We start from the raw sequence: 19441 nt of genomic DNA, 5'->3' as shown, positions 1-19441 counted from the left end.
AATGTGGACTAATAGCCATTCAGATTGGGGGCACTGCAGGGTAGGAGGGGAAAGGAAACAAAATTGCTGTTCCTGCCTCCTCCATCAACAGATTTGTGCTAACACAGCTTACCCACATGGTTAAGTGTCCCCCAGTTCTTGGAATCAACTTTCTCATGGTTGGGTGAGAGTGCCACAATTCTTTTGTTCACAGATCCAACACAAAGCTGCCAGATTTATCGCTAGGACTGGAAGGGCTTGGAAAACCTTAAGATTTCACGTTGCCTGTCTGTTTTGTTCTTCAGCCCTTTCAGAAAAGTGCTATATTGGGCATGAAGCTTGCTTACCTTAATACTCAATTCTTTTCTTGTCTGCTCCGTTCTACTTAGTTCTTTTCTAAGGATGTCTACAGTCTCTTCCATATTAGTTTTTTCCTTCTCACTTGCTTTAAGTTTTTCTTCCTGAACTTTTATCTTTTGTTGCAAACCTTTTGAAGAATTAGTAAGACAACATCATGTTTTTAGTTAACAGACTGCATCAGTTACAGCTAAATGAGTTACACAGCACTGCCATCTACTGAGCACTAGTAACTTTTCTTCAACAGACGTCCATCTAGCCAAAAAAATCCTGCTGCAGAAACCTGTGGAGACATTTGATCTCAAAGGAACCATTTAAGAAATAAACTAAATTAAAGGATATGTTTAATCTACCAAAATGGAAAAGTGCTACTTTATTTTTTAAAAAGCCTCACCTTTAAAAGAATAAATCATTCTAAACATACAATAGAAGCTTTTTGTCTCAAATTAGCTACTATAATCCTGCTGCCTATGTGAGCTATACTACTACTGAACTACTACTGCTACTACTGTACTACTACTAGTGCTTCTTGGGTCATGATGAAAAATTTAATCTTAGGCAAGGGTCATTTTGTAGAAAAATAGGTGGTGGAGCTCATCCAGGGATTACATAAGAGAAGCCATGTTGGATCAGGCCAACGGCCCATCAAGTCCAACACTCTGTGTCACACAGTGGCAAAAAAATTTATATACACACATACACTGTGGCTAATAGCCACTGATGGACCTGTGCTCCATATTTTTATCTAAACCCTTCTTGAAGGTGGCTATACTTGTGGCCGCCACCACCTCCTGTGGCAGTGAATTCCACATGTTAATCACCCTTTGGGTGAAGAAGTACTTCCTTTTATCCGTTTTAATTTTATCCGTTTTAATTACTATGCAGCTGCACATACTATTCAATGAATAAAGTGGGAAGGAGGAGGTGGAACTCTCAGAAAGGTTCAGGAGCTGTGCTCCTGTGAGCTCCCGCTGAATCTGAGGCCTGCTCTTAGGTCAGATAAAGAAAGTACTTGCACATGATCTCAGACCTGCACACTGATATTATAACTGGGGATTTAGAGAGATTCAACTGGAGTTTGTAATCATCTACTCCCAGTAAAGCCTAACTAAGACCTGAGGCCGTGAATCACATACCTGAGGTGTGAGGTGACTGTGATTTCAACCCTATGACCACATCTTGGAAAAACCCCACTACAGGGGTGTGAGCAGACTGTGGCTTCTCTCTACGTACGTGTCTGGGAAAACCCCTCCCCCACTTCATCATACTAGGATGAAGCCACTCTTGATATACTAGGATAGGATGGTAGCAAGCCTTTTAAAAAATTGCCCAGGCCTATATGAACTGTTCATTTCGGGTTGACTGTTATATGATATTGCTTAAAACATCAGATTTTTACAGATCCTTTCTTTAACCTTTTAATGATAGGGGGCTTTTTACAACTGGTATTCACTAAGGCTAGAATCTATAATTGCTGCCATTTTATGATTTAACATAAATGATTTATGATTACACTAATCTTCTAGAATTAAGTTACTTTTTATGTATGGATTACATTGCTGTTTTAATCCTGTTATCTTCAGCTTTTGTTTACTTGCTATGTTTTACAAGTGTCACAAAATTAAAACAGCAACAAATATTTTAAACAAGGCAAGCCAATCATATTTATAGGAACAAAAGTGAATCAGAAGGTATCCTCATACTACAAGGCCACTGCTGCGGGCCTTGATGAGACAACAGGCTATTGTCCAAACTTCTGCAAGTACCTAAGAACATGACTTTTGATTGCTTATTATAGCTTATTAGAACAAAACTGGGTAGCAGCACTTATGTAAAACAGATGCAATGACAACTTCTTAAGCAAAAGTAATTACAGGATACACTTGAAGTTACAGCTTTTTTGCATATTTGGGAGTGAGCTATCTTTCAGACCTGATACTAACACAGCTTTCCTCATTTAAATATTTGTCAAAGAGAAAGAGTCTGTTTGTCCTGATGAAGATTAGAGGAGGGCATACTTTAACAGTAACTTACTTGATACTTCTCCTTCTTTATCTTGAAGCTGTTTATATAATTCTTTTCTATGCTCTTCGGTTTCTAGCAGCTGAGATACAGTTCTGAAAAATTAAAAGGTACAAAACTTAAAGTTTCCCCAAAGAAAAAGATGTGAGAAGCAAGTTTCCCTCATTCATCAGTGTATTACCTAGAATAAACTGGATGTTTGAACATAAATTAAAAGCACTCCTATTTAAAACAACTGCATATTAACTCAGCTTCATTTTTTTGAAAACTGATGTTTCTTTCACTTCAGTACAGTTGATTTGACAGTCATATAAAATAACCATAGATATTATGTTATGATTCAACTGTAAAACGCTGCAGAATAAACCAGTCCCTTCTGCCTGTCAACAAAATCATTGGTTGGGTTTTCCCCAACCCTCAAATAAGTATGCCAGGAAACACTAAAAGTCCAATTCTAGGACATCTACAGGGATCTGAATGTATTAAATACTTATGTATTCCTATTGCATAGAAGCCTAGGAATGTATACCACTCTCTGAATGACAAGAGGAAATTCAATATGAATTGCTGCCTTAGGACAAGTACACACAAACCTGATTTTTCTTCATACTGTTTTAAAATGTCCATATTTAAAGAAAAAAGATCTGGTGATTTGATATTAGGGCTTTTAAACAAAAATGGCACCAGAGACAACTGTGTCTCCTTTCCATTTAATGAATCCAACCCCTAGAATTGTTTTTATATACTTGGATAAGTTTTTAAAAGACCTTTCAGATTTTTAAAACTCTATATTTTAAAGAAAATCAGCTATGTACACATGGGTATTCAGGATGATATTTTTATGGCATCTCTAATGCTGAACTCAAATGGAGTATCATCTTGCTTTAAGCAGCACGGCATAGTTAAGTGGCTATAGCTTCAGGGTATTGACTGTATCCTAAATTAGTAAGAGAAAATATATTGGAAGGAACATTTGAAAATCTAATTGTAGCTTTTCCCCTTCCTCTAATCATGGTTCAGGAATTGTCCAAAGGGAAAGCACTGCCCCCTTTTCTTCTTCCAGTCCTCTAGCATCTAGTCACAATATACTAGAATGTTACAGCAGGATTTACAATTTTAGCAGTGGCAATGCTTTAACCACCAGCAGATTAAAGTAGATGGTAAAACCAGTGCCAATTACTCCAGTCCAGGGCTTTTTTTGTAGCAGGAACTCCTTTGCATATTAGGCCATACAACCCTGATGAAGCCAATCCTCCAAGAGTTTACAGGGCTCTTCTTACAGGGCCTACTGTACGCTCTTGGAGGATTGGCTACATCAGGGGTGCATGGCCTAATATGCAAAGGAGTTCCTGCTACAAAAATGCCCTGCTCCTGTCATAGAATCATAGAAGTGGAAGGGACATCCAGGAAGGTCATCTGGTCCAACCCCCTGCACAATGCAGGAGACTCACAAATACCTCCCCCTAAATTCACAGGATCTTCATTGCTGTCAGATGACCATCTAGCCTCTGTTTAAAAACCTCCAAGGAAGGAGAGCCCACCAGCTCCCGAGGAAGCCTGTTCCACTGAGGAATCGTTCTAACAGTCAGGAAGTTCTTCCTAATGTTGAGCCGGAAACTCTTTTGATTTAATTTCAACCCATTGGTTCTGGTCCTACCTTCTGGGGCCACAGAAAACAATTTCACACCATCCTCTATATGACAGCCCTTCAAGTACTTGAAGATGGTGATCATATCACCTCTCAGCCGCCTCCTCTCCAGGCTAAACATGTCCAGCTCCTTCAACCTTTCCTCATAGGACTTGGGTCTCCAGACCCTTCACCATCTTCGTCGCCCTCCTCTGTGGTACCCAAAACTGAACACAATACTCCAGGTAAGGTCTTACCAGAGCAGAGTAATGCAATATCATCACTTCACACGATCTGGACACTATAATTCTGTTGATACAGCCCAAAATTGCATTTGCCTTTTTAGCCACCGCATCACACTGTTGACTCATGTTCAGCATATGGTCGACTAAGACCTCTACATCCTTTTCGCACATACTACTGCTAAGATAATTCTCCCTCATCCTATAGCTATGCATTGGATTTTTCCTACCTTTACATTTATCCCTGTTAAAATTCATTTTATTGGTTTTAGCCCAGTTTTCCAGCCTGTCAAGATTATCCTGTATCTTGTTTCTGTCTTCTGCTGTATTTGCAACCCCTCCCAATTTCGTATCATCTGCAAATTTAATAAGCATTCCCTCTATTCCTTCATCCAAATCATTGATAAAGATGTTGAACAAAACAGGTCCCAGGACAGATCCTTGAGGCACTCCACTTGCCATTCCTCTCCAAGAGGATGAGGAATCATTCACAAGCACTCTTTGGGTGCGATCTGTCATCCAGTTACAGATCCACCTAACGGTAATAAGATCCAAACCACATTTTATCAACTTGTCAACAAGAATAGTATGTGTCCTAGCAGTCAGTAAAGACATTGCTGTTCTACCCACATCCTGGTAGTCTCTGCTTGTCAAGGAACAGGCCAGGGACAGTCCATCCATGTAGAGGGCACGAATAATTTTTCAAGTGATCTGTGTGAAGTAAGGTATGTGTAGGCTTTGACTTCTACCACATCAACAGGAACAAACAGCTAGAGGGGGAGGCTAGAAGACTACTGTGTTCTTAGATTAGGCCTAGTATGGCAGAAGAGAGCACAGTCTTGTGAATAAAAAGTAAATATATGTTTTGGGTTTTTTTTAAAGCAATTAAAATGATTAAGAGTAATTTCAGTTTTAAAGGAAAGGAACTGTCTCAAAAAGAAGCAAATACTGTGAAATTTAAAAGGTGCTGTCCTTTTAATACTGCAAAATTTAAAAGGTGCTTTGCTTTTCTAAAACTGCTGGGGAGCATTACCTAGGGTTGCTGTGGGAGGTAACTGTGGAGTGCTTGGTGCCTGCTGGAGAGGGGTTTCTGATTGCTCGTGTGTCTTTTGTGTAACTGTTGCTGAGTGAGGAGAGCTTGTTTGCCTGGGAGTAATTGCTGGCCCCACCCTCTGCTGTTGCTCTGGCTGTTGACTCAAGAGGTGGGTGGGGGCTTGAGCCTTTAATTTGCAAGGCTCATCCTTGCCAGAGGCTCTTGGCCTGTGGCTCTTAGCCTGGGGGTCTAGCCTAGGGGTTCTGTAGAAAGGTGGGTAGTTACTCAAAAGTAGTTTCAAATGGCAGTTGGTAGTGAGATTTAAAGAAAAGGGAAGATAAAGAAAGTTTTGAAATAAATTGCAGCAGTATGGCTGGTGAGGGAGCAGAGGTAGTGACGTGTAAAGACCGTGGTATGTTTGTATTTCTACCTAGCACGAATTACACTTGCAGCAAGTGTAAGTTAGTGGCCCTGCTGGAGGAAAAGATACAGGGACTAGAGGCAAGATTTTTCACACTGCAGTGTATAAAGGAAGATGAGGATTTTCTTGACAAAACGTATGAGGCGCTCTTGAAAGGACAAGAGGAGGTAGAGGAAATGGTATCTCAGCAATTACAAGAGGACCCAACACAGGAGCAGGGTTCCTGGGAAAATGTAACCCGAAGGAGAAAGAAAATCAGGAGATGTTCTGAGCCCCTGCTGCTCAGCAATAGGTTCCAGGATCTCCCCGCAGTAACTGATTCTGAGCCATTGGGCTATTTCTCCAGCCTCCATGAAGCTTGAAGAAAGTTTCTCAGGATCCTGTGGATAAGAAGTCTGGAGCTTCTGCTCCCCAATATAGGGAAAGGAAGGTGGTGGTGATTGGAGACTCCTTGCTCAGAGGGGTGGAGCACAAAGTGGGCTGACCAGACTTGTCATCCTGAGAGGTCTGCTGTCGGCCAGGTGCACGCATCCAGCACGTGACAGAAAGGATTGGAAGACTTATCAAGCCCACGGATTACTATCCTTTCGTGCTGATCCACATGGGAACGAACAATACTGCCCGTCATAGCCCTGAATGTATTAGAAAAGACTATGTGGCTCTTGGTCAGAAGGTGAAGGAGCTGGGTGCACAGGGTGTGTTCTTGTCAGTGCTTCCTGTTGAAGGCCGTGGCTTAGGATGAGAAAGAAGAATACTTCAAATAAACGACTGGCTACGTCGATGGTGTCGTCAGGAAAGATTCGGATTTCTGGACCATGGCTTACGCTTTCGAGATGGTAGTCTTCTATCGGGAGATGGTTTGCACCTTACGGCAGTAGGGGAAAGGGTGTTTGGTAACAGCCTTGCTAACCTAATAAGGAAGCCTTTAAACTAAATTGTATGGGGGAGCAAGACAATAATTCAAAGCCTCGTATGATGCCAGAAACTGGGGATAAGAACATTAAAGATTTGCAGAGAGTGGCGCATACACTAGGTAATGTTAACTTGCAGGCTTGTACAGAAACTAAACACTCGGGGTGCCTAAAACGTGGATTCCGGTGTCTCTACACTAATGCACAGAGTATAAGAAAGAAACAGGAGGAACTGGAAGTCCTAATAAAGGAAGGAGACTATGATATAATAGGCCTTACCGAAACTTGGTGGGATGACACTCACAACTGGAATGTTAGAATTCAGGGGTACAACTTATTTAAAAGAGACAGGCAAATGAGAAAGGGCAGAGGCATAGAAGTATATGTGAAGGAGGTATATACTTGTGAGGAAATATGTGAATCTGAGCATGGCAGCTCAGTTGAGAGTCTCTGGGTAAAAATAAAAGGAGTAAGAAATAACAGTGATATTATTGTGGGGGTCTGCTATAGACCCCCAAGTCAGTTGGAGGACTTGGATGAGATACTTCTACAGCAGATTGGAAAGTTCTCCAAGAAAAGGGATACAATGATCATGGGAGATTTCAATTACCCAGACATCTGTTGGAAGTCCAACTCTGCTAATAATGAAAAGTCAAATAGATTCCTGACTTGCCTTGCTGACAACTTCCTTTTCAAGAAAGTGAAGAAGGAAACAAGGGAATCTGCTATCTTGGAGTTGATTCTCACCAATAAGGAAGAAGTAATTGAAGAAGTGGAAATAGTGGGCACCCTGAGCAGTAGTGACCATGTGATTTTGGAATTTACAGTCTTAGGGAAGGGAAAAGCTATACGTAGTCAGACTTATAGGTTGGACTTCCAAAAGGCAAACTTTGATGAACTAAGAACTATGCTGGGCATTGCAAGGGCAGGAAAGTGAAATTGCAACGGGTAATGAAGAGAGGGCGGAACTGCTCAATTCCTACTTTTCCTCAGTCTTCTCTTCTGAAGGAAATGGTGCTCAACATGGCAAAAACAGAACATATAAGGAAGGTATGAAGTTCCAACCTAGGATCAGCATAGGGGTAATACATAAACTCCTAGTTTCTTTAAATGAAACTAAGTCCTCAGGGCCAGATGAACTGCATCCAAGGGTTCTAAAAGAGCTTGCAGATATAATTTCTGAGCCACTGGCTATTATTTTTGAGAATTCTTGGAGAACAGGAGAGGTGCCGGAAGATTGGAGGCGGCCAAATGTTGTCCCCATCTTCAAGAAGGGGAAAAAAGACGATCTGGGTAACTACCGACCTGTCAGCTTGACTTCTATACCTGGAAAAGTTTAAGAACAAATCATCAAACAGACAGACCTGGAACATTTAGAAAGAATGGATGGGATTACTAAGAGTCAGCATGGTTTTCTCAAGAACAAGTCATGTCAGACTAACCTGATCTCTTTTTTTGAGAAAGTGATTACCTTGCTGGATCAGGGGAATGCTGTAGACATCGTTTATCTTGATTTCAGTAAGGCTTTTGATAAAGTAACATATACTATCCTTGTTGACAAGTTGGTAAAATGTGGTTTGGATCCTATTACCGTTAGGTGGATCTGTAACTGGTTGACAGATTGCACCCAAAGAGTGCTTGTGAATGGTTCCTCATCTTCTTGGAGAGGAGTGACAAGTGAAGTGCCTCAAGGATCTGTCCTGGGACCTGTTTTGTTCAGCACCTTTATCAATTATTTGGATGAAGGAATAGAGGGAATGCTTATTAAATTTGCTGATGATACTAAATTGGGAGGGGTTGCAAACACAGAAGAAGACATTAACAGGATACAGGATGACCTTAGGCTGGAACACTGGGCTAAAATCAATAAAATGAATTTTAACAGGGATAAATGTAAAGTTCTGCATTTAGGTAGGAAGAATCCAATGCATGGTTATAGGATGGGGCAGACTTGTCTTAGCTGTAGTATGTGCGAAAAGGATCTAGGGGTCTTAGTGGATCATAAGCTGAACATGAGTCAACGGTGTGATGCGGTGGCTAAAAAGGCAAATGCAATTTTGGGCTATATCAACAGAAGCATAGTGTCCATGTGATGGTATCGCTTTACTCTGCTCTGGTAAGACCTCACTTGGAGTATTGTGTTTAGTTTTGGGCACCACATTTTAAGAAGGATATAGACAGGCTGGAACAGGTCCAGAAGAGGGCGACGAAGATGGTGAGAGGTCTGGAGACCAAATCCTACGAGGAAAGGTTGAAGGAGCTGGGCATGTTTAGCCTGGAGAGGAGGCGGCTGAGAGGTGATATGATCACCATCAAGTACTTGAAGGGCTGTCATATAGAGGATGGTGTGGAATTGTTTTCTGTGGCCCTGGAAGGTAGGACCAGAACCAATGGGTTGAAATTATATCAAAAGAGTTTCCAGCTCAACATTAGGAAGAACTTCCTGATCGTTAGAGTGATTCCTCAGTGAAACAGGCTTCCTCGGGAGGTGGTGGACTCTCCTTCCTTGTGAGGTTTTTAAATAGAGGCTAGATGGCCATCTGACAGCAATGAAGATTCTGTGAATTTAGTGGGAAGTGTTCGTGAGTTTCCTGCATTGTGCAGGGGGTTGGACTAGATGACCCTAGAGTCCCTTCCAACTCTATGATTCACTTTACAACAGTAGGATTTATTTTGCGTGAAAAACAGAGAGATTCTCTTCTGTTATTGCCTCCAAACTTGTCTCTAGTTTAGATACTGATAAAGATTACACTGTAGAAGAATGAGAAGTGTAGAAGTCAGTAGTAGAGAAAGACTACCATGCATATGCTTGCTCCTAAAAAAGATTAGGTTTTAAGATTGCAGGTTTTCCATTCAAGTGGAATGAAATAACAGGCACTTGGATGTCATGGCTATTGATCAAAAAGATGAACTGTAGAACACTGTAGAAAGATTTACAGATTCTCAGAACAGGCATATTCAGCTTTATAAAAAGGTAAATAAAAGGCATTTATCATCCTCATTCTATAATGGAATACATCTGAGAGTCTGCAAAGAACCTAGGAACTAAGCTCTCCTTTAGGGCTTGGCAGGAAGCCAGGCAAGTAAAAAGGGAAAAAACCAAACCTTTGTCATGAATTGAAATGTTCTAAAGCAGGGTTTCCTAAGCTTTTCTTTGCCGTGGCCCGGTTATTTTTACACTTCTCCTTTGTGACCCACTAAAATTTGGGGGTGGAGCCAGGAAATTTTGGGGGTGAAGCCGGGAGACAGGAATTATGTCATTTCCTGTGGTGTCAAGAGCCAAGTGATGTTACTTCTGGAGCACACTGAACTAAAACTCCACCTTTTCCTTTGATGTCACTTCCAGAATGTCCACCAGTGGGGCCAAGGCACTAGAAACCCTCCCACTGTTGCTTCCCCCCCTCCCAGCACCAAGAATACAGACAGAGCATCACTTGCAGGGAAAGAAAGAAGCAGGGGGGCAAAGAACTCGGGAGAGCCAGTTTGGTGTAGTGGTTAAGTGTGCGGACTCTTATCTGGGAGAACCGGGTTTGATTCCCCACTCCTCCACTTACACCTGCTAGCATGGCCTTGGGTCAGCCATAGCTGTGGCAGAGGTTGTCCTTGAAAGGGCAGCTGCTGTGAGAGCCCTCTCCAGCCCCACCCACCTCACAGGGTGTCTGTTTTGGGGGAGGAAGGTAAAGGAGTTTGTGAGCCGCTCTGAGACCCTTCGGAGTGGAGGGCGGGATATAAATCCAATATCATCATCATCATCAAGAAAAAAAGCCTTCCTCACCATCAGATGACCTCAGCCAGCAACATTTCTGCCCAGGGGTTGTTTGGTAAAAAAAAAGCTACTGGAATGCCCACTCCCTGCCCCTCCCGGCTGAAAAAAACACACACACCCTTCTTTGCTGCCCAGGCCTCCCAGGGAAATCTCCCCAAAAGAACATACTGCAAGCCACAGGAAAGCTCATACCTTGAAGAACACTTCATGGGTCTAAAATGCCAGTGGATGCCAGCTTTTCTCTCAAACACTGGGAGGGGGGGAAGAAGGGAGAGGCAGCCCAGCTCCTCTCTGCACAACGCAGAGATGGGGGAAGGAAGGAAGCCAAACGAGGCTCAGGCTTTGCAGCCTGTATCAGTCTTCAAGGCTAGCTTTTCTCTGCACAACAGAGAGATGGGGGAAGGAAGGAAGCCAAACGGAGCTCAGGCTTTGCAGCCTGTATCAGTCTTCAAGGCTAGCTTTTCTCTGCACTACAGAGAAGACGGGGGAAGGAAGGAAGCCAAACAGGGGAAGGAAGGAAGCCAAACGGAGCGCAAGCTTTGCAGCCTGTGTCAGTCTTCAAGGCTAGCTTTTACCTGCACAACAGAGAGACAGCAGAAGGAAGGAAGCCAAATGGAGCGCAGGCTTTGCAGCCTGTGTCAGTCTTCAAGGCTAGCTTTTATCTGCACAACAGAGACACAGGGGAAGGAAGGAAGCCAAATGGAGCGCAGGCTTTGCAGCCTGTGTCAGTCTTCAAGGCTAGCTTTTATCTGCACAAGAGAGACGGGGGGAGGAAGGAAGCCAAACGGAGCGCAGGCTTTGCAGCCTGTGTCAGTCTTCAAGGCTAGCTTTTATCTGCACAACAGAGAGACAGGGGAAGGAAGGAAGCCAAATGGAGAGCAGGCTTTGCAGCCTGTGTTAGTCTTCAAGGCTAGCCTTTCTCTGCACAAGAGAGATGGGGGAAGGAGGGAAACAGAGCAGAAGTCATGCTTTGCTGGGGGCGGGGCTAGCTCTGGCTTTTCTTGTGACCTGGTAATGAGGCTTCCATGGCCCAGTACTGGGTCACGACCCTGCAAATGGGAAACACTGTTCTAAAGCATTATATGTCAAAAATAAACTTCCGAGTATTAATATTTAAATTTTGTTGCACAGTCATATGACCACCTTATAGCTATCATATTTTTATCCCAATCTTCTTTCAAGAAAGTCATGGCAGCACACATGGTTCTGCTCTCTTCCCACAATCACCTTGCAAGGTAAATTAGGTGGAATGACTCATCTTAATTTCAGCCAGTGAGCAAGGATTTGAACCTGAGCCTTACAGGTTGCAGTCCAGCTTCCAAACTAGTACCACATTACTATTTTATTATTTACTATGATTATTTAACATAAAACTTTTGAGAAAAACCAAGATCAAACCATGAAATACCCACTTTAAAACATTCTCAGTACATTAACTTTGTTCGAATCAAAACCCAAACATTTACTGCCACCCCACAAAAATAAGCACCTTTAAAAAGTTATTCAAGGGAGCAGCTAAACTTACTTGTCATTCTGTTGCTTCAGCGATTCATTCTGCCTTTTAATAGTCTCTAGCTGTTTATTTAAAGAATTATATGTCACTTGCAGATCTTTATATTGTCTTTCAGTGCTTTCATGCCTGTAAAGTTTAAAGTGTGATCATCAAAATGAATTAACATTATAGGATTTTTGATCAGGTTTGAACATAGACAATGACCATTCACAGGGTATATGCTAAAACTTAACATTTTGTGACACCCATGCCAAAGACTCAAACCATCAGCATGCTGTTTATTCACAACATTCCTACTCTGCAACCTGTTCTTGGTGTCTTTCTGAAAGACTACACCATTTAGAGCAGGGGTGTCAAACATGTAGTTCGGGGCCCCCGGAAGGCTCCTATCAGGCCCCCAAGCAACTGGCTGTCAACTGCTTCCTTCTCCCTATATCTTGCTTCCTTCTGCATAACAGCTTGCTTTACAAGGCTTGCTCAATCGCACAGGAGCTACAGAGCAAAACCTCTATTTTCTCCATTGGCTGTGGCTCCTCCCTTGGGGAGGAAGGGGGGAGGGATAGCTTGCTTTGCCAGCTCTCTGTTGCACAGCAGAGTTACTGAGCCAAACTTTTCTTCCTTCTATTGGCTGAGGTTCCACTCCCCCCCTCCCCCAGTCCCCTGGGGAAGGAAGGAAAGAGCCAGAGCTTCCTTTGCCCAGTTCCCTGGATCCCATGAGAGAAATACAAAGAAAGTATCTTTAAGACCAATGAGTGCTAATGTTTTAAGCATGTTTTAAGTTTTAAAAATATATATATTTGTGTTTGTCTGTGTTCTTTATAAAATTTATATCTCTGCTACCTGACATGGCCCGGCCCAACAAGATCTCACTTATGTCAGATCCGGCCCTCATAACAAATAAGTTTAACACCCCTGATTTAGAGAACAGTCTGAAGAATCCAGTTTGAGATGAATTTACTCTAAATAAGTTACAATTGCTCCCAACATCCATACAAATAAATCAAAATTTTGAACACACACATACACACACACACTGATTAGTGAGCACAGATTTTCAGAAGGGTATGTGTTTTATTTGGCTAAAACCATTACATTGTGCATCTTTTGCAGCAGTTTACTCCTTACTTTTGAAGAAGGTCAATGGAAGATCTTTTAAGTATCTCATGCTCTTCAGCTACAGTTTGCAGTTTCCTATTGTGTTGAAACAGTTGTTCAATATCACTCTGGGTCCGTTCAGATTCTACCTGCTGTGCTTTCATTAAGGCTTCAAAATCTTCATTTTTGCGTTCGGCATCCTTCAACATAGAAGCCAGGGTTCTAATCTTTTAGAAAGGTAGAGAAAATTAGGAGGGCTTAAGAATTTAAGGTTCAGTCCCATAACACTCATGCCTTATGTAAAACAGAGTTACACTTGCCTGTAACCGTTGTTCATCGATGTCTTCTGTGCAGATACATAATGGGACTGTGCTTATGCACGCTGGCCACAGACATTTTGTTTCTAGCATGAAAGCTCCAAAATGGGGGCACCTCACCCCTATGGAGCTGGTGCACACCAAGTGCATCATGTGTTCCAACGCGCACGTGCGCACACACACAGCAGGTTAGGAGGGAGGGGATGTCAATGAAAACTTCCAAAGATGGGGAAATATCTGTGGAATACTCTGAAGCAATGAGAAACAATGGAGCTCATTAGAAGATGTTCTAATCTTGCAGCAGCATGAAAAAGAAATGAGGGAAGGGGCGCCACTGCCAGAGCACGACACACTTGATGGGAAAACCTGTGCACGTGCCAGCTCTTTATGGACAGGGCATCCCCATTTTGGAACTTTTAACCTAGAAACAAAATGTCTGTGGCCAGCCTACACAAGCACAATCCCAATGTGGGGCTACACAGGAAGATGAAAGATGAACTATATTGGTCTTTGGAAATTCTGCCTTGGATCAATAGCTCTCACATACGCTACAAAGCAATTCACCATGAAACCACAGCAGGGTGATGCCCCCTCACTTACAAGCCTCCAGACCCCCCAGCCTTGAAGGAGCCTGGCATGTGCAGCTGCATTCGTTCCAGGCAAGAGGAGGGAGACAGCTGCTTCTGTTGTTCATCGACATCATCCTTGGATTGCTGCTGCTGCATGGATTCAAAATCCACATGGGCCTGGCGCTGGTTCAGCTCCTGTAGTCACAGTGGGGCCCTGAATCCTCCTGCAAGAGGTCTGCACGTTTGACTTTTCTTAACTTGAAAGGCCCTGGGAGCCTGCAGGAAGCTGGCCTACTCAGCCGGTTTGGTGTAGTGGTTAAGTGTGAGGACTCTTATCTGGGAGAACTGGGTTTGATTCCCCACTCCTCCACTTGCAGTTGCTGGAATGGCCTTGGGTCAGCCATAGCTCTTGCAGTCCTTGAAAGGGCAGCTTTTGTGAGAGCTCTCAGCCCCACCCACCTTACAGGGTGTCTGCTTTGCAAGATAAAGGACATTGTGAGCCGCTGAGACTCTGAGATTTGGAGTGGAGAGTGGAATATAAATCCAATGTCATCTTCTTTTCAAATCTGGCAAGAGGTACCTGGCAGGAAGCCCAAAGAGGAGGGCAGCACTGCATGCCCACAGCTCCCTCTCACTCCTGCACCATGAGGGTCACAGGCTTACTCGCAAGGGAGAAGAGGAGGGCAATGCCGATAAGGTGTTGGAGCCGTCTCAGAGGTGGTGAGCCAGGAGGAGCAGATGAAGATGGGTGTGTGTATGAGCAGAATAGGTGAGGGTGTAGTGGGCAGAGAGTCAGAAATGAATGAGAAATGTGTTTCAGCTGAAACAAAGGTACTTCTGAAAATGCCTGCCAATGTCTCTCTCACAGGCCTCTCTCTTAGACTATCCTGCAAGCAAAATATGCAAAACCAGATGGCCTTATAACATATTTTTCTCCAAACAGTATATTTTTTAACTATCTTGGACTGGTGGCTGCGAAAAAATTAATTTGCATAAGGTTATTTCAGGTCTTACCCACCTCCGACTCAGCTTGAGCTCGCTGACAATGATACTGGGTAATGAGTCTGTCAGCTTGAGCAAGAGCTAATGCCTTTGCTTCTAAAAGGTCTTGCAATCTAGTTTCTTTGGACTAAAAACAGAAAAAATATTGAAGATACCAGAAAACATGCATATAAAACAAATATGCACATTAAATACATACTCACTGCTAATGCAGATAGTTTTTGCTCATACACATCCATTATTTCAGATATCCTTACATCTGTTATTGATTCCTTCATCTGTGGGACAGCATGAGATACAGCAATAGGCAAGTCAAAACAAACTTATAGCCACTCAGAAAAGTAAAAAACTTGACAGGAGGAATCATAATAATTAAAGTACTGGCATACAGGGAAACAAGCAAATGTTGGATGTATTAACAAAGCAGTAGCTTAACTATGTTCATGGAACGTGTTAATTGAATCTACATAATTATGTTGACATTTTTCTATAAATAGTTCTCTCTGCTCAGCATAAACATTGCATTGCAAACAGAAATATTTAGCTTTAATCTTATCGGCATACAGATGGCTCTATAGTAAACATATTTCAAGGCACCAGAAGCATCCCTTTTACAAGTTTATACTCACTGGAGGCCACTGATTTTATTAATACACATTCTTGGTCAGTATCATCATTTTAAAAACCAAGCATTTGTCAGATTCTCACCTTTATTTGTATTATATAAATAAAAAAGGGGAGCTTTTGAAAAAAACAACTATCAGGCCCACTATTTTGGCCTAATCTCCCAGGAATATTTAAACAGATTAATTGGTTGACTTTTATTACAAATGCAGACCTAAAAATGTCCTCTTTGCTTCTATCAAATACTTAGGACAGCTTTGCAGTTAAGTGTTCATGGTTTTAGGATTCTCATTCTGTGGCCTCACCAACCTCTTTCCTTCCTCTCCATTGTTTGTTATCAACTGTCATTGCTGCTGCTTCTGTAACATGTATTTTCTCTTTTGGATGTGATATCAGATCCAAACAAGAAACAGTTGGATTTCTGGCCATGTTTCTACCTATTGTACCTTTAGAATCTAACTCCAATATGTACAAGTTGAGCCCCCCAATCATAAGTTTCATTTCAGGGGACTGAATCCCTGGCAGTTGTATGTTCAAGTCTCATACTGAACAGTTGTCTCCAATTTTCCTAGCAGTTTGACTTTATATAACTTCACTCTTCCTTTGTTCAATGAATTCTACAGAAACTGGCGTGACTTGATCTTAGCAGATTGGAACAGACTTCATTGCATTTATATAAGTCAGGGAAAAGATGCTGCTTTTATCCTAAGAGATATACATTAAAAAAGCCATTAACCTCCAAGCCTGATTGAAGTTTCTGTATCAGGTCCTGAATGTTGAAAGTTGCAGCATCCTCATTTGGAGGGCAAACAATAGAACCCTTCATTGAATTAACACAGGTTGTAGCTGCATGCATGTAGCTCCTTTTAGGTACATGCTCTGCTTCCTGATGTCTGTAAGAATTATTGGCTGCAATGCTTTCACCAAGCCTATTTGAGGAATAAGCATCCACAAAAGAAAGATAAATTAAGGAGTAAAGAATTTGCATGTAATGACAAAGTATATAACAGTAATGTTTAAAAAGGATGTAGGGGCAAAAAGACAGTCACACAAAAATTAATGCAAAAGAAAGACTCTCACGCTAATGCAGGGAAATCTGGCAATGGGGCTGCTTCAAATAGTATTTTGAGTCCTGCTTGTACTTGCTCTCTGTGGTCTGATGTTAAAACAAAAGCCAAAGGCGTAACCAAACGTTGATCCTAGAAACAAATTGCTTGTTAGTTCACAGAATGAGTTCTTTATAAAAGACAGACAGCAGGAAAGGCAAACACATCAATATAAAATAAAATGATCTGAACAATGGCTTGACCTCATATCTTATCTGCATGGTTTTCATAAGGATGTTCTCTCTGAACTATCTGAGGAAAGTAAGCCATAGTACATATGATTTCAAAAGCTATGACAACTAATATTTATAGCTTGCTAGAACTGCAAACCACCATTCAACCACAATATCACATTATCTCAATTATTTAAACTAATACAAAACTTACCTGAAGAATTTTGTAAAAACTCACTTCCATATCAGGAACCAGCTGCTTAAGCTTGCTCATAAGATCCAGTGTTTTTAATATTACCTCAGCAGCAAGCTTGCTAGAAAAGTGACATAAAAACACATACACTTCACATTCAGTGTACTTATCAAAAGCTTCTAACATTGAATCTTTTGCTTTCAGCTGGGGATGTTTAAACTATTTGTGTAAGCTACCTTGAACCAAGAGTAAAGGTTTCAATAATAAATTCTTCCAATAGGGTGGGTTTTTTCTAAGAAAGAAACTTCTTTGTATAATGAACAAAAAAGAAAATTTCTGAACGGAAGTTTGTTTAAAACAAGAACAACAAATCCTCAGCTATAGAAAACAGGAATTTCAGAAAACTGCTCTGTAAAGTCTTATTGTACTACTTAGCATACATTACAAATTTACAGCTTCTACTGCATGTGTCTATTGCCCAACAAGTGGCTTGTCTGGGGAGATCTGCAGAAGCTGCCCCAAAATTAGAGGTATTAAATATGGTTGACATTCCCTTAACCAATGCTTTATGAATGAAAGCAGATTCAGACAACCATACACATAGATAATTGAAACTTACCATAGTTAAGTCTGACTACATGAAAGCTGTTTATGCATTGAACTCCTATGCCTTCACTGAGTCAACAATCTGAGAAATGAACTACACAACACATTCTTGGTATGGCATCCAGTTATGCCAATAAAGGTTTTTGGAATTGGATTGATATGGCATCCATCCTGTACAGGGCCAGTCACCTAGTCACATTTCCTCCTTCCAAAATTTTGTCTGGCTACTGATATTGATAGATATATGCAGACCATAAGGAAATCTGGCTTAAATTTAGATGAAGGTGAAGTGAAACTGGTGGAAGGACATTAACAATTTGAGATATGCAGATGACACATTTCTGGCAGAAAATAGTGAAGACTTTAAATGATTACTGCAGAAGCAGAAAATGCCAAAGTAGGATTACAGCTGAACATCAAGAAGACAAAAGTAATGACTACTGGGGAATTACACTTCAAGGTTGACAATAAAGAAACTGTTCAACTCCTTGGCTCCATCAACAACTAAAAAGGCAGACTGAAACCAAATCAGGAGATTCATTTTGGAAAAGGCAGCCATGAAGGAGCTAGAAAAGATTCTTAAGTGTAATGATATGCCACTGGTGACCAAGATCAAGGTAATTCTTGCCACAGTATTCCCCATTACTATCTATAGATGTGAAAGCTGGACAATGGAGAAAGCTGACAGGAAGAAAGCTGATTCATTGAAACGTGATATTGGAGTTTAATGGCTACTGTGGACTGCCAAAAAGATAGTAAGTAGGATGTAGACCAGATCACATCTGAACTCTCCCTAAAAGCTATTATATTTTGGTGACATTATGAGAAGACCAGAGTCACTGGAAAAGACAATAATGCTTGGAAAAGTTGAAGGCAGCAGGAAAAGAGGAACACCCAACTTTAGGTGGGCTGACTCAATTAAGGAAACAGGGACCTCAGTTTGGAGGACTTGAGCTACGTTTTGAGCTAAGGTGTTAAGTTTTGGAGAACGTTTATTCTTAGCGTTCCCATAACTCAAAAGTGACTTGATGGCACTTAACACACACACATATTGATGCTATAATTTAATTTTTGTGTGTGATACTTTCATATTTTGAAAGATTTTAATACATTTTATTTCCATGGTTTTAAGACCTTATTTTATTGTTTATATCTATGCTGTGACCTGCCCTGAGCCTGCTTGTGGGGCACGGCAGGATACAAGTCCAAATAAATGTTTAAGAGGGCATTTCAATAAATATGGTTTTTTAAAATTAAGACCACTTAGATAACTTTTTAAATTGAAAAGCAGTCTGAAGTTTTGCTAGTTACTAAGGTTCATCAGTGTTCTATTGAAATCTCCCCTTCAATGGAACCAGAATTCAGAATTTAGATCTGTGATTTTATTTTTCTTACCTCAGTTCAGAGTCTATTAACTTAGTTCCAAAGCCAAAGTCAATCCCACTGCAGGTGAAATGGTGTTCTATCAAGCAGGTACACTGGCTAGCTGTTAGAACCTTCATAACATGTGTTTTTAACATGTCATCTGCACAAAGCGGTATGTGCTGTTAAGGAAGCAGACATTTTGATTTGTAAGATTTTATATAAAAATATATTATGTACCAGTTCACAAATGAATAGTAGTTATATTTGAGTGAAAAGAAAACTCAAGAGATACCAGGCTAATGTCTTATTTAGCAGGGAAATTTTTGCACCTAGATCCACAATGAATTGTGATGAGAGATATGAAGGTCAGGAAGGGAGGAAGACATCAGAAAAAAAACACACACGTCCCCACACTCCTGCAGGACTTAAAAAAAATTCTGATAGATAAATCAGGGGAATTTTAGGAAGCTCTGAAAGAAACTTTTGAAATGAATAAGATCACCTAGGGGACCATAGTTTT

The 19441-nt window shown here is 41.3% G+C and overlaps 1 protein-coding gene across 1 annotated transcript in view; it reads right to left on the bottom strand.

The window, feature by feature from the left end:
* CIP2A (cellular inhibitor of PP2A) overlaps positions 1–19441 on the bottom strand; it is a 43356-nt gene that overhangs the window by 2653 nt on the left and 21262 nt on the right. The window contains exons 11-20 of the mRNA XM_060234537.1: positions 18952–19093; positions 16972–17071; positions 16559–16677; positions 16215–16407; positions 15058–15132; positions 14871–14981; positions 12997–13193; positions 11884–11997; positions 2371–2453; positions 327–466 (exon numbers count right to left, since the gene is read on the bottom strand). Coding sequence (XP_060090520.1) covers positions 327–466; positions 2371–2453; positions 11884–11997; positions 12997–13193; positions 14871–14981; positions 15058–15132; positions 16215–16407; positions 16559–16677; positions 16972–17071; positions 18952–19093 — 1274 coding nt within the window. The remainder of the gene's footprint in view (positions 1–326; positions 467–2370; positions 2454–11883; positions 11998–12996; positions 13194–14870; positions 14982–15057; positions 15133–16214; positions 16408–16558; positions 16678–16971; positions 17072–18951; positions 19094–19441) is intronic.

This window comes from Heteronotia binoei, chromosome 3, assembly GCF_032191835.1.
Source record: "Heteronotia binoei isolate CCM8104 ecotype False Entrance Well chromosome 3, APGP_CSIRO_Hbin_v1, whole genome shotgun sequence".
NCBI classification, from domain to species: Eukaryota; Metazoa; Chordata; class Lepidosauria; order Squamata; family Gekkonidae; genus Heteronotia; species Heteronotia binoei.
This window is presented reverse-complemented; position numbering and strand designations above follow the sequence as displayed.